Genomic DNA, 14,991 nt, shown 5'->3' with positions numbered 1-14,991 from the left:
AGATAAATCCACGAACCTATGGACACCTTATCTTTGACAAAGGAGGCAAGAATATACAATGGAAAAAAGACAACCTCTTTAACAAGTGGTGCTGGGAAAACTGGTCAACCACTTGCAAAAGAATGAAACTAGAACACTTTCTAACACCATACACAAAAATAAACTCAAAATGGATTAAAGATCTAAATATAAGACCAGAAACTATAAAACTCCTAGAGGAGAACATAGGCAAAACACTCTCTGACATAAATCACAGCAAGATCCTCTATGACCCACCTCCCAGAATATTGGAAATAAAAGCAAAACTAAACAAATGGGATCTAATGAAACTTAAAAGCTTTTGCACTACAAAAGAAACTATAAGTAAGGTGAAAAGACAGCCGTCAGATTGGGAGAAAATAATAGCAAATGAAGAAACAGACAAAGGATTAATCTCAAAAATATACAAGCAACTCCTGCAGCTCAATTCCAGAAAAATAAATGACCCAATCAAAAAATGGGCCAGAGAACTAAACAGACATTTCTCCAAAGAAGACATACAGATGGCTAACAAAGAAATGAAAAGATGCTCAACATCACTCATTATTAGAGAAATGCAAATCAAAACCACAATGAGGTACCATTACACACCAGTCAGGATGGCTGCTATCCAAAAGTCTACAAGCAATAAATGCTGGAGAGGGTGTGGAGAAAAGGGAACCCTCTTACACTGTTGGTGGGAATGCAAACTAGTACAGCCACTATGGAAAACAGTGTGGAGATTCCTTAAAAAACTGGAAATAGAACTGCCATATGACCCAGCAATCCCACTTCTGGGCATACACACTGAGGAAACCAGATCTGAAAGAGACACATGCACCCCAATGTTCATCGCAGCACTGTTTATAATAGCCAGGACATGGAAGCAACCTAGATGCCCATCAGCAGATGAATGGATAAGGAAGCTGTGGTACATATACACCATGGAATTTTACTCAGCCGTCAAAAAGAATTCATTTGAACCAGTCCTAATGAGATGGATGAAACTGGAGCCCATTATACAGAGTGAAGTAAGCCAGAAAGATAAAGAACATTACAGCATACTAACACATATATATGGAATTTAGAAAGATGGTAACGATAACCCTATATGCAAAACCGAAAAAGAGACACAGAAATACAGAACAGACTTTTGAACTCTGTGGGAGAAGGTGAGGGTGGGATGTTTCAAAAGAACAGCATGTATACTATCTATGGTGAAACAGATCACCAGCCCAGGTGGGGTGCATGAGACAAGTGCTTGGGCCTGGTGCACTGGGAAGACCCAGAGGAATCGGGTGGAGAGGGAGATGGGAGGTGGGATCGGGATGGGGAATAAGTGTAAATCTATGGCTGATTCATATCAATGTATGACAAAACCCACTGAAATGTTGTGAAGTAATTAGCCTTCAACTAATAAAAAAATTAAAAAAAAAATAAAAAAAAAAATTAAAAAACTCTATTAAAAAACATAAAAAAAAAAAAAAACAAGCAATGTCACTTCCCACCTTCTCAATTAGATAAAATTTAAAAATCTGAAAAAGAAAGTGTTAATAGGCTGTAGGAACAAGAGGAACTCTTTTATATTGCTGGTAGGAATGTAAAATTTCTATCCTTTTGGAAAACAATTTGGTAGTTTCTTACAAAAGTAGATATACGTGTATTATATAACCTATCAATCCCTAGATATTTACCTAAGATAAATGAAAATTGTCCACACAAAATCTTGCAATCAAATGTTCATAGCAGTTTCATTCACAATAGCCCCAAACTGGTAATAATCTAAATGTCCATCCAAAAGTGAATGGGTAAAACATTTGTATTATAGCCATGTGTTGGAATTCTATTGAGTACTGAAATACTGATACACAGAACAGAATGAATGAATCTTAAAGCACCATGCTGAGCCAGAGAAGCTAGACACAAAGAAGAACATTATTATTGGTTTCAGTCCCATGATATTCTAGAAATGACAGAACCAAACTACAGTAAGAGAAAATCTGGCATCAGGGGCAGGTGATAGGGAGTGTTTCATGAATACACTGTAAAGGGACATGAGCTATTTTGCAGGGGTTGGATTTGGAAATGTCCTAAGTCTGATTTTGCTGGTAGTTATATGATTGTTTATAGTTATCAAAAGTCATTAAACTGTATGCTTTAAAATGGTTGCATTTTATCATGCAAAATATGCCCTAATAAAGTTGATAGGAATGAGTTTAAAAAAAAAAAAAAAAAAAAAGAAATATATAGCTCAGAATCCATAAAAGAAATTTTTCAAAAATTTACTACATACTATTTTTAAAATTCTGCATAGCAAACATGAACAAAGTCAAAAAGATTGTATTAAACTTTTTTAAAGACATATATATGACAGTTTTACGACAAATTTCTTAACAGACAATGTTCTTTCAAATCTATATTTAAATGACTCTAACACAGGCGCTGTTTTAGTTGCTAAGTCACATCCGACTCTCAGGCACCCCGTGGACTGCAGCCCACCGGGCTCCTCTGTCCAGGGGTTTCCCAGGCAGGAATGTTGGAGTGGCCGCCATGTCCGTCTCCAGGGCCTCTTCTGGACTCAGAGACTGAGCCCTCATCTCCTTCCCACCTAACCAGCTGGGAAGCCCTATAACCCAGTAGGGAAGGGTAAGACACGTGAATAGAAAATTTACACGAAAACATATAAATGACTTTTAAATGAAATTAAGTTCTGCCTCATTCATAAACTTTAAATAATTTAAAAAAAATTTAAAGCCTAGCTGATAAGCAAAAGTCCAAAACCTCAGTAATACACAAAGTTTAGGAAAATAAGTATTCTGCCTAATCGTGACTATTGGTGGTAAAACTTATCTAGGAGAAAATTTAGTTGAATCATAAAGACTATGGGTATGTTACTATCTTCAATAATATTTTATTTCCCTAAAATGAATACTTAATTATTATATTTTAAATTTTTAATTATTTTGGCTTTCTTACTTACATGTGCCATTGCTCAATTCATCAATGGCTAACTTCCAATTTTCTGCTGGGTTCGGAAAGTGATCACTGCTTATTATACAGGCACTGGTAGAGAACATAGGTGGTCTCTGCTTATATATTTTTAGTCTTCCTATTTTCAACCTTCACTCTCTGAATGACCTCGGAACACACAAACACACACAACGCTTCAATCCACCCTAATTATTCAAATGTAATTGATGTTTCTGGTCTCTAAATTTTTCCACAAGGGTACAGCAGCATCCCAATGCTTCTTGTTCGTTTTTTGAATGGCCCCCAAGTATCACTATTTATGTGACTTTACCCTGAAGTTACTTTAATCCTGGACAAGGAACTATTGGTGTCATACTCTTTTGCCAAATTCACTAATGAGAGTTGGGTATGGGGAATCTTCACTTCTTGTTCTCATGCCCTACTCATTTGTATGACTTTTGTATCAGCCAGAGACAGAGTCAGAACACCACAGACTGTGCCCCAGAGTGGATCAGTCAGGCGCTCCACATCCAAGCCCCGCTGCTGCTCAGAGTGAGCGTCAGCTCCCCCTGCAGTTCCCTTCTCTGTGTCTCTCAGAGCACAGTAGTACACAACCGCGTCTGACTCTTGGACTGAGGCTTTCTTCAAGTGGAAGGATGTTGATTTTCTGTGGTATGTGGCTTCAAACTCTTTGCTGATTTCCTTCTCCTTGTCCTTCGTGGCTTTCAGGAGGAGCTGTGGACCTTCTCTTAAATAGTGAACATATCAAAAAAGAGTCGGGTACCCGGTGGCTGAGTAAGTGCAACTGATGGTCAGAGCAGCCTTTTCTGGAAGAGTCACTTGGCCGCCTAACTGGGTCATTGAGTCTTCACGTGTTTGTCCTGGGGAAAAATAAAAGAGTTCTGTGTGATCTCAGGCATAAAGCTCTGGGATAAAATTATGATTAAAGGTTTTGTTGACATAACAGAAGAAAGAATCCACATTTTTAGAAGCATTTTGCTTACCCAGCAGGAAGAGTATTATGGTCACTAAGCCTGAAGAAGAGTTCATCTCTAGAGTATCTCCTGAATAACGTTCTTGACTCTGAAGATGAAGAAATGTTGAAGTCACAGTGAAATTTAGTTCCACGCAGAAAATGTGTCTGTGTTAGGAAGCTGCACCCTCTGGTGGACAGGGACAGAAAAATGATGCATGTATCCTGGTCTCTGCTGCAAATCAGAAAAATGTTATCCTTGACAGTATCCATAAGGCACATGTCAGTCTTCAGGTGAGGCTTGGAAATCTGATCAACAGCTGTCAACACCTGTCAGGTCTGTTTTGTTTTTAGGATACTACCTGACATGGAAGTTCTTTAACAGAGCATCCCAGGTATTTCTGTAGTTAAGAAGATAATCAATTTTCTTAAGCACTTTAACATAGTGCTTTATAGTCACATGCATCCGTGTGGGCCAACCTATAATCCACTGACTGTCAGAAAAGGGTTTTGTGGCTGATGACAGAGAAAGTAATAAGAAGTCAAGTCAGTATTGAATGAATCTCTATTTCTCAGCATTATACCCCAATTTATAGAACAGTGACTTACAGTTATTACATGCTCACTAAGTATTTGCTATACCAAACATAAATAATGAATAAAGGGTCTTTGATTGAGGAATCACTACTACTTGAAATATAGTATTTTATCATTCCTAAAATAATACCATTTGTAAGAAATGCTAACTTTTTAATAAGTATTTTCAGGGGGGAAACTTCACACTATCCTATCAATAGTCAAATAACCTTGAATTTCAAAACCATTAAAATATGAAAACAAAAGAATTATCATAACTGAATTTATCAAATCCTTATAGAATGATCTGACATCAATATCTTATTCTACTATTTCCCTGATTTCAAGATAAGATGGCTAATCTATCTGAATCAGCCAAGATGAACCCCATACTCTTAATGAAAATCTAGCTTCAGGATTGATTCTCTCAACACCCATCTGCCACATTTTGTTGCCAAACTTTAATCAAATAGTTTTCCTCCATTGGGTTGGGAACCCTAAAAATGTGGATTTCTGTCAAAAGCCTGGAGCATGAGTTAGGACTCTGTTCTTTCCCAGCTTTTCAAATTATTAAAAACATAGCTGATATGTATACAACAGCAAATAATAGAATCAATGTGTGACTGATCTTAAATGACAGATTCAGGAATTCCAACTATAACTTCATGAATTGTACTTTTCAGGATTGAGACCAAGAAGTGTAATTTTTTCCTTGACCCCACTGCACAGCTTGTAGAATCTTAGTTCCCCACCCAGGGATGGAACCAGGGCCCTTGGCAGTGAAAGAACAGACTCCCAGCTGCTGGACAACCAGGGAATTCCCAGAAATTCATAACTTTTAAAACTCCCAGATGGTTTTGTTGCAGCTAGTTCAATACTGGTTTATAAGATTTCTTTTGTAATCAGTGTCCTAAAGCAAGATGGTCATCAATGATCAGGCAGAAACGCCATTTTTTAAACTGGTCTTTTGCTATGAAGTAAATGGCAACCCACTCCAGTGTTCTTGCCTGGAGAATCCCAGGGATGGGGGAGCCTGGTGGGCTGCTGTCTATGGGGTCGCACAGAGTCGGACACGGCTGAAGAGACTTAGCAGCAGAAGCAACAGCAAAAACAAGCACTTCTTTAGCTTACTTTTTATGAATATTCATCTTTGAAAAAATAAAATAAACAAAACATCCTCAAGGATGAAGTTCTGGAGTGGAGCGCACCTCTTGTAAAACCCTGTAACCGTGCATCCCTAGACAAACGTGCATGGGTGCTCAGCCGCTTCAGTCATGTCCAATTCTTTGCAATTCTATGGACTGCAGCCTGCCCGGCTTCTCTGTCCATGGCGTTCCCCAGGCAAGGGTTGTCATGCCCTCCTCCAAGGGACCTTCCTGACCCAGCAATCGAACCCACAACTCCTGAATCTCCTGCATCGCAGGAAGATTCTTTACCACTAAGCCACAGGGGAAGCCCCATGCTAGACTCAAAGATGGAAGTTTAGCTCAGCCTGATTCCTGGAGTTCACTCTCCACAGATTTGTATCAAGCAGCTTCATCAGTCCAAAGCAAACATACAGATAATTTCCCTGATCTAGATTTAAGTAATAAAATCAGGCTCAGATTCTCTTTTGGGTTCACATATTCCTTCCTTTCTCCTTTATTTTCCAACTCCGTTGTCAAAAATGGCCTCAAAACTATGCTAGGAAGGAATTCTGAAAAAATTTGACACATTAAACAGAAGGCGAAAAATAAGTTTGGAGGATGCTGGGTTGAAAATAAATGTATAACACATGGACACAGAAAGCTACTATCCACACCTTTAAAAAACTATATAGGACAATGGAAACACAGAGGAGAAATATTTGGAGTTGGGGTCACATTAGAAGACTCATGCAACATTGAAGAAATACATTTGCTAAACTTGGATTTTTAATTGTTTTATAAATACACAACATTCACAAAACTATACTGCACTTATTTTAAATAAACAATAAGATTTGACATGTGTACACATTTGTGAAGCTATTATTCCAAGCAAGATAATGAACAGTGCATCACCCAAAAGAGTTTCCTCACATCTCTTTATAATCTTCTCTCAATCCTCTCCCCCCCACTCCAATTTTCATGCAGCACTTCCATCATGAACTAGTTTGCATATTTTATATGATATAAATGGAATCATGTGTACTCTTTGGTCTATTTTCTTTCTCTCAGCATAATTAAGATTCTTTCATGGTTGTAAGTATCAATGGTTCATTCCTTTGTATTGATGAAATGTCTTCCGTTACATAGATATAAAACAATTTGTTAATCTAGTCACCTATTAGCAAACATTTCTGTTAGTTCTAGTTGGAGGCTGCTACAAACAAAGTTGCTTTGAGCTTTTTTGTGTCACATTTTTAGTAGACATGTGCTTTCATTTTTCTCTTGGGTGAATATCTGGAAGTGGAATCCCTGGAGCATATGGTAGGTGTTTATTTGACTTTAACTTTCTTATTTTTCTAGTGGTTTTTTATAGATTCCCTTGGATTTTATACTAAGATAACTATGCTGTCTGTGACTAAAGACAGGTTCATGTCTTCCTTTTCAAATTGTGTTTTTTTGCTTCTTTCTCTTGCCTTTTTACACTGGCTAGAATCCCTAGTAAAACACTAAATACAAACAGTGAGAGCAAAAATTCTTCCCCTAGTGCTGAAATTAGGGGGGAAGCATTCATTCTTTCACCATCAAGTATGATGTTTGATGTAGTTTTTGTAGAGGCTTTTTATTAAGTTGAGGAAATTCCTTAGGTCCTAATTTTCTGGAAGTTTTTGAACAGGAATGGATGCTGAATTATCTCAAATGCTTTTTCTGCATCTATTGAGGTTATTCTCATTAATTATCAACTGCTACTTGTCAGCCCCTGTAACTACACTATTGATAACTTGCCACAATAAAATATCAAAGAATATATCACTCTCCCATTTTATATAATAAAACAAGGCTCACAAGTGTCTAGAAAGTTTGTGGCCAAGCTAATAATTTTGAATAGAAATCTCATTGATAGCAAACCTGATTCCCTGTTTTTTATACTATTGATCATTTTCAGGGGCTTCTCTGGTGGCTCAGAGGTAAAGAACCCACCTGCAATGCAGAAGCTGCAGGTTGGATCCCCGAGTTGGGAAGATCCCCTGGAGGAGGAAATGGCAACCCACTGCAGTATTCTTGCCAGGATAATCCCCTGGACAGAGGAGCCTGGCAGGCTACAGTCCACGGGGTCACAGGGGGCTGAATGTGACTGAAGCAGCAGAGCACACACGCACACAATACAGTCTGTTAACCGCTTTCTTCTTTATTTCTGCACATTGAGCAATAAAAAGTGACTAAATCATCACAGATTTGACCCTTTCACCAAAAGAGGACAGCAACACATTGGAAAGAACATCCAAGCTGCAGTTCAGGGGCTGACCACCAGGTACTGGCTTGGCCACTCCTTTCAGATCAATTGTTAGGCACCTGAGGAGCAGTGCACTATGACAAAGATGACAAATTCTTCTAGGTTTACGTGAACCCCCAGAGTACCAAAACTTCCTTCACAGCTCCTGATCACTCGCTTTCTCTAGTCCTTGAAACTGGCTTGTGATAAAGTAGTCTAGAGGATGGCTGTTCAAATTAACTAAGATAAACATTTCTCAAAAATTTAAAAACAGAAGTGTCATATGATTCAAGAATTCCACTTCTAATTATGTCAAAAAATTGAAATTTTGGTATGTGCCCAAAACACTGAGATATTTATATATCTATGTTTCTGTCAAAAGGTGGAAGCAACCCAAATATCACCAAATGAATGGATAGATGAAATGTGATCTATACTTACCCTAGAATATTATTCAATCTTAAAAAGGAAAGAAATTCTAAAACATGTGACAACATAGATGAAACTTGAGTACATCATGATAAATGAAATAAGACACAAAATGACCTGTGGTGCATGATTCCACTTCTACAGGATGTCTAAAGTAGTCAAACTCAGAGAGAGTAGAAGAGTAGTGGTCAGGAGCTAGAGGAACAGGGGAATGGGGAGCTACTCTTTAATGAGTACAAATTTTCAGTTTTTCAACATGAAAAGAGTTCTAGAGATGAATAATGTTTCTGTTTAATGATAATGTAAATATATTTAATATCACTATATTCAGTTCAGTTCAGTTCAGTCACTCAGTCGTATCCGACTCTTTGCGACCCCATGAATTGCAGCACGCCAAGCCTCCCTGTCCATCACCAACTCCCAGAGTTTACTCAAACTCATGTCCATCGAGTCAGTGACACCATCAAGCCATCTCATCCTCTGTCGTCCCCTTCTCCTCCTGCCCCCAATCCCTCCCAGCATCAGGGTCTTTTCCAATGAGTCAACTCTTCGCGTGAGGTGGCCAAAGTATTGGAGTTTCAGCTTTAGCATCAGTCCTTCCAATGAACAGCCAGGACTGATCTCCTTTAGGATGGACTGGTTGGACCTCCTTGCAGTCCAAGGGACTCTCAAGAGTCTTCTCCAGCACCACAGTTCAAAAGCATCAATTCTTTGGTGCTCAGCTTTCTTCACAGTCCAACTCTCACATCCATACATGACCACTGAAATGATCACTGTGTTATACACTTAAACTTATTAATACGGAAAAAAAAAATATCTGTTAGGATGGTATGATTTTTTGAGTTAAACAAATTTAAGACTTTTTTAAATTAACTTTTACTGGAGTACAGTTGATTTACTGTGTCATTTTCCGCTGTACAGCAAAGTGAATCAGTTGTGCACACACAGCACACCCAGTCTGTTTAGAATTATATTCCCATGTAGGTCCTTACAAAGTATTAAGCAGAGTTCCCTGTGCCCTTCAGTAGGTTTCTTATTAGTTATCTGTCTATATTATATATGTAGTAGTGTGTATATGACAATCGCAGCCTCCTAATTTATCCCTCCCCTACTTCCCCCTTGGTAACCATAAATTTGTTTCCTATATCTGTGGCTCTACTTCTGTTTTGGAATTAGGTTCATTTGTACCATTTTTTAAAATTCCACATATAAGTAATATATGATATTTGTCTTTGTTTGACTTCAGTCAGTGTGACAATCTCCAGGTCCATCCATGTTGCTGCAAATGGCATTACCTCATTGTTTTTATGGCTGAGTAATATTGCATAGTATACATGTACCACACCTTCTTTATCCATTCTTTCCATAGACATATAGGTTGCTTCCATGTCCTTGGTATTGTAAATAGTGCTGCAGTGAACATTAGGGTGCATGTATTTTTTCAAATTATGGTTTTCTCCAGATTTATGCCCAGGAGTGGAATCGCTGGGTCATATGGTAGCACTCTTTTTAGTTTTTTAAGGAGCTTCCATACTGTTCTCCATAGTGGCTATACCAATTTACATTTCCACCAACAGTGTAGGAGTGTTCCCTTTTCTTCTTTTCTCCACAACTTCTCCAGCATTTATTGCTTGTAGATTCTTTGATGATGGCCATTCTGATCAGTGTGAGTGAAAGTGAAAGTCACTCAGTCATGTCCGACATGTTGTGATCCCATGGACTATACAGTCCATGGAATTTTCCAGGCCAGAGTACTGGAGTGGGTAGCCTTTCACTTCTCCAGGGGATCTTCCCAATCCAGGAATCAAACCCAGGTTTCCCACATTGCAAGCAGATTTTTTGCCAGCTGAGCCACCAGGGAAGCCCAAGATTTTGTACCAATTGAGCCACCAGGGAAGCCCAAAGATCAGTGTGAAGTGACATCTCGTTGTAGTTTTGATTTGCATTTGTCTAGTAATTAGTGGTGTTGAGCATCTTTTCATATGCCTCTTGGTCCCCTGTACATGTTCTTTGGAGAAGTGTCTATTGGATCGTCCCCTCATTTTTATTTGAATTGTTTTGGTTTTTTTTTAATATGGATCTGCATGAGCTGTTTGTATATTTTGGAGACTAATCCCTTGTCAATTCGGTTGTGAATATTTTCTCTCTCTGTGAATTTTCTTTCTGTTTTGTTTATGATTTCCTTTGCTATGCAAAAGCTTTTAAGTTTAGTTAGGTTCCATTTGTTTCTTTTTATTTTTATTTTCATTACTCTAGGAGGTAGACCAAGGAAAGATTCTAGTGTGATTTATGTCAAAGAGTGTTCTGCCTATGTTATCCTCTAACAGTTTTATAGTATCCAGTCTTACATTTAGGCCTTTAAACCATTTTGAGTCTATTTTTGTGTATGATGTTAGAGAGTGTTCTGATTTCATTCTTTTACATTTAGCTGTCCAGTTTTTCCAGCCTCACTTATTGTAAAGAATGTAAGACATTCCTTTTAAGATTTCTACTCTACACAATTGCTTTCCAAATACAAAAATAAGAAGCAGCTACTATACAAGATCACTTAGCAACCACCCATTACCATTCAACTTTTAAAACACTGACAAAAATGGGATTCAAGTTAGAAGGAAGAAGTTGCAGAGAAGGAATATTTGGGATTGTGTAACAATGATTGAATGAGAGAGCCTAGAAGGGTGCAAAATCAGCCACATGATGGCAAAAATGCTTTTGGAAGAGCGTGCAGTGTAAGGCAAGACCAGAGACAGAACATAATTCATACAGTACTTTGCAAAATGTCCTTCTAAGAGCCACTAATTATTGATCTTTTTGTGGATAAGACTGAAGAGAGGCAGGAAAAACTTACATTATGGAAATTGAGCCATTCAATGATAGAGGTGTTAATAAGAAGCAATGAGTATTAGCACAAAGTAGGCACCTTAGAATGTAAATAAAGGTACTATTAACTCAGCTAACAAAACTAAAATGAATGAATTTATTAAATGGTGAAAAACAACATGATATTCAAAAGAAGGAAAATCACACAGAGATTTCATGACAAAACAATGCCTGTAACATAACATATAGTCAATTAATATTTAATGATTTGCTAGGAAAATTAAATAACCAGTCTTGTTTAGGCTTCAGAGACAAAGCAGAACAGGCCTCTGACCTTGCTTCTAAACTTCCTGGACAGTGCCCTAACTGTGAGTAACTGCCTGCTGTGAGTGCAAGACTTCTAGCACAATGGATAAAATGGGGAAGGAATCTTGAGATTGTTGAGCTCCTAGAGGGATCCCCCAGCCTGAGCAACATTCCAAGTTTTACATGACTAAACGAACATCATTAACATGAAACCAGAGCTGCAACTGGGTCACAGATTGATGATGATATCAGTTTGCAACTGCCCTGCGATTGTAAATGAGAGCCCTGAACTGTGATCTTTGAAGTCTTACCCATGGAAAGGACTCTTTTCATAACTGGGACTCCAGAAGTGCTGTGACCTGGGACTTCCCAGTGCTGGAAACTCTCAAGTCTGGATGTTGGTCAAAACCCAATTTGTTGATGTATCATCTACTCTTTCTATTTTCTTTTAATGTTAGTGTGTTTAATGCTAATATATTAAAAGTAAACTAGATAATTCTCCAATAAACATCTATATTATTTATTTGTATATAACAAGTGGCTTATTTTGTTAACAAATCCTTTGAACCTGAGACAAAAGTGAAAACTTTTGGTGAAACATGAATAAATTGAAATGAAAATCCAACAATTCACACATATTTTTACTGATTTATAATTCAGACATTTCTGAATTTCCTTAGTCAATTCTTCTAGCTCATATGAATCACTGCATGGCAAGGATTTTATGTGGCTAATTTCTGTCCTCAGTACCTAATTTTACATTTTTAATAAATAAATAATTTAAACCTAAATTTTTAGGGATAAGGATTTTTTTTAATGAATGATAGCTCTGAATATGGCCTCTGAACCTAGAGAACTGTTTTCTTAGAATGAGTATCTTCTCTCTAACCCTATGCCTGTGCAACCGTAATCACTTCCTGTCTGTGCTGGCAACTCCCTGCCCTGGTCCCTACAGCAGGTGGAGCAGGGCCCTGAGTTTTGGTGCAGGTCCCTCCTCCACACGTCTCACTGTGGGCTCTCTCAGCGCACAGAAATACACTGCAGAGTCCTCCAGCTGTGAAGCTGAGATGACAAGTGTGATAGATTTTCTTGCTTTCTGGAAATTCAATGAGTAGCGACCTTCTGTGGCATTTTGCTGGTTATGAGAATCCTGACGAATAAGGAGAATCATCCCCCCACTGCTGGGCTGCTTGTACCAGAATAAACTATACTGTGATTCCCTGGTGTCATACTTGCAATCCAGGGTCACAGCTTCCTTCTCCTGCACTAATACTTGTGGTGGTTGTTCTTGAGTTACCTTCTGGGCAATAATGGATCCTAAAGAAAAAAAAAAAAAAAAAAGAATCAGAACTTTAGGAATAAGTGGTGTGGAATAAAGAAATCCTATCTTAGACCCTACTACCACCCCTTCTTCCCAGGGTTCCCATAAGACTGCTTGTTCCTCCAGTCCTTAGGTAACAGAGGAGGTACAGTTCCACCAGGACCATCCTTACCTAAACACAGTGAAGTCACGACCACCTTCAGAAGGCTGGAGAGAAGCATGTTTCAGCTCTCCGCTAGATGGAAAATATCTTCTTCTTCAGTGTCAAGACTTTGCAAGGTGAGATGAGCCTGACAGGGTGAGGGAAGGATTGCTGGGTGTGTGCTGCTGCTGCCTCACAACAGGAAACAGGGGTTTCCTGGAGTAGCAAGTTGATGTGGCTCATGTCAACATCTCTATGGACCAGGTGAGTGTCTCACTCACCCCAAACTTCCTTTTGTATTAACCAGCTCTTCAGTTCAGTTCGGTTCAGTTCAGTCACTCAGTTGGGTCCAATTCTTTGTGACCCCATGAACCACAGCACGCCCGGCTTCCCTGTCCATCACCAACCCCCGGAGTCCACCCAAACCCATTTTCAGTTGATACCAATTACATCCGAAAATAAACACAAGTCAAATTTGATATTGAAAGGAAGAGTGATAATTTGACTAACTACTGTGTTCAGCTGTTGCATCTATGATGGGACTTGTTTCAAGATACTGCATGTAATGGATTATGGAAACAACATAAGATGTAGTGATCAGTTTCACCCTAGATAATATACATGTTTCAATGCTGTTCTCTTGAAACATCCCACCCTCGCCTTCTCCCACAGAGTCAGGAAAAACAATAAAGAATAATAGTGGTAATAATTCTTCAGAGATCTGAAAGGTGTCCAAGAAGATCAAAACTACTTACAATAGAAATTCCAGAAGAATGATAAAAAAGCAAAAATCAATGAAATCAATCTCCCCAAATTTATTAAATACCTGAGAATATATTAACAGGTTTAAATGCTCAGGATCTCCCCAAAATGAAACAATAGAGAGTAACATTTTTAACACAGTAAGTTTTTTGAATTTCAAGGTGAAAGGAAAATCTCTCCACTTATCTATGGTTGAAATAAAGAGGTTTACCTAAAAAAAAAAAAAAAAAAAAAGATGTAGTGATCTTTTATCCTCATACCTACATATGCTTTTTTCATTTAAGATAGAAATAAATTGCTTTATGAAAAGAAGACAAATCCGTTTGTGTTAATTACTGCAGCTTTCTCAACCTACATATCAATATAGCAATCACTATAATTCTTCACCACCACATCTGCTCAGTTACCTAACTTGGGACCTAATAGTAGGAGAAAAGATAATCCCCCTTTACAGAAAGCTAGAATGAATCTCACAGACATGGAGTCCTGTCACAGTGGTCCCTTTCTCTTCTCTATTTGTTCTGACAGCCCAGGTCTGTTCAGAGAGGTCAAATAGATGCTAGATAATTGGTCATCAGGTTATCAAACTTTTGAATTTATGTTGTTCCCATTAATTCAGTTGGAACCCTCTCAGTCAGGTCCAACTCTCTGTGACCCCAGACCTGCCAGGCTCCTCTGACCATGGCATTCTCCAGGCAAGAATACTGGAGTGGGTAGCCATTCCCTCCTCCAGTGGATCATTTCCAACCCCAGGACTGAACCCAGGTCTCCTGCATTGTAGGCAGGTTCTTGATCATCTGAGCCACCAGGGAAGCCCAAAAGAGCCAGAAAAAGCCTCTATATTCTGTGTACCTAGTTCTAAGGGAATATACCACAAGAGACCTCCATAAGACAGTTGATCATGAAACTACTACTGATTATAATATTTGTGTAGGAATGTAAAAGGAAAGCCATGCCTAAGGTTAAACAACATGGTGTCAACTACAAATTGGCACTTGCCAAGAGTATTTGTCAGCAACTGAACAGCAAGGGCATTTGTCTTCCACCTCGACAGAGACTGAACCCTGCACTGCTGTAGCTGCTGACCTTCAAAACCCTCTGAGGGTAATGCAGGGTGGACAGTGAGGCACTCTGTGCTCCCGGGAAACTGGTGAAACAGGTCTTTACATAGTTAGATATTTTCAGGAACTGATTTCATGATCCCAATCCTTGCATCTCTTCATATCTAGAAAAACACTAAATCCTTTCATGGTGACATCAGCTCCTTGGGACTAG

General features: G+C 38.6%; 2 gene segments (V, D, J or C); both read right to left on the bottom strand.

Annotated features, from left to right (window-relative positions):
- Positions 1-14,991, bottom strand: part of LOC122704631 — a 284,386-nt gene that overhangs the window by 50,634 nt on the left and 218,761 nt on the right.
- LOC122705806 lies at positions 12,441-13,033 on the bottom strand. The segment is given in 2 exon segments: positions 12,441-12,808; positions 12,985-13,033. Coding segments are annotated over 2 exon segments (417 nt in total).

The sequence above is a fragment of the Cervus elaphus genome, chromosome 12, assembly GCF_910594005.1.
Source record: "Cervus elaphus chromosome 12, mCerEla1.1, whole genome shotgun sequence".
In the NCBI taxonomy this organism is placed as follows: Eukaryota; Metazoa; Chordata; class Mammalia; order Artiodactyla; family Cervidae; genus Cervus; species Cervus elaphus.
Note: the sequence above shows the minus strand (reverse complement) of the source record. Positions and strands in the feature narration are given on the sequence as shown.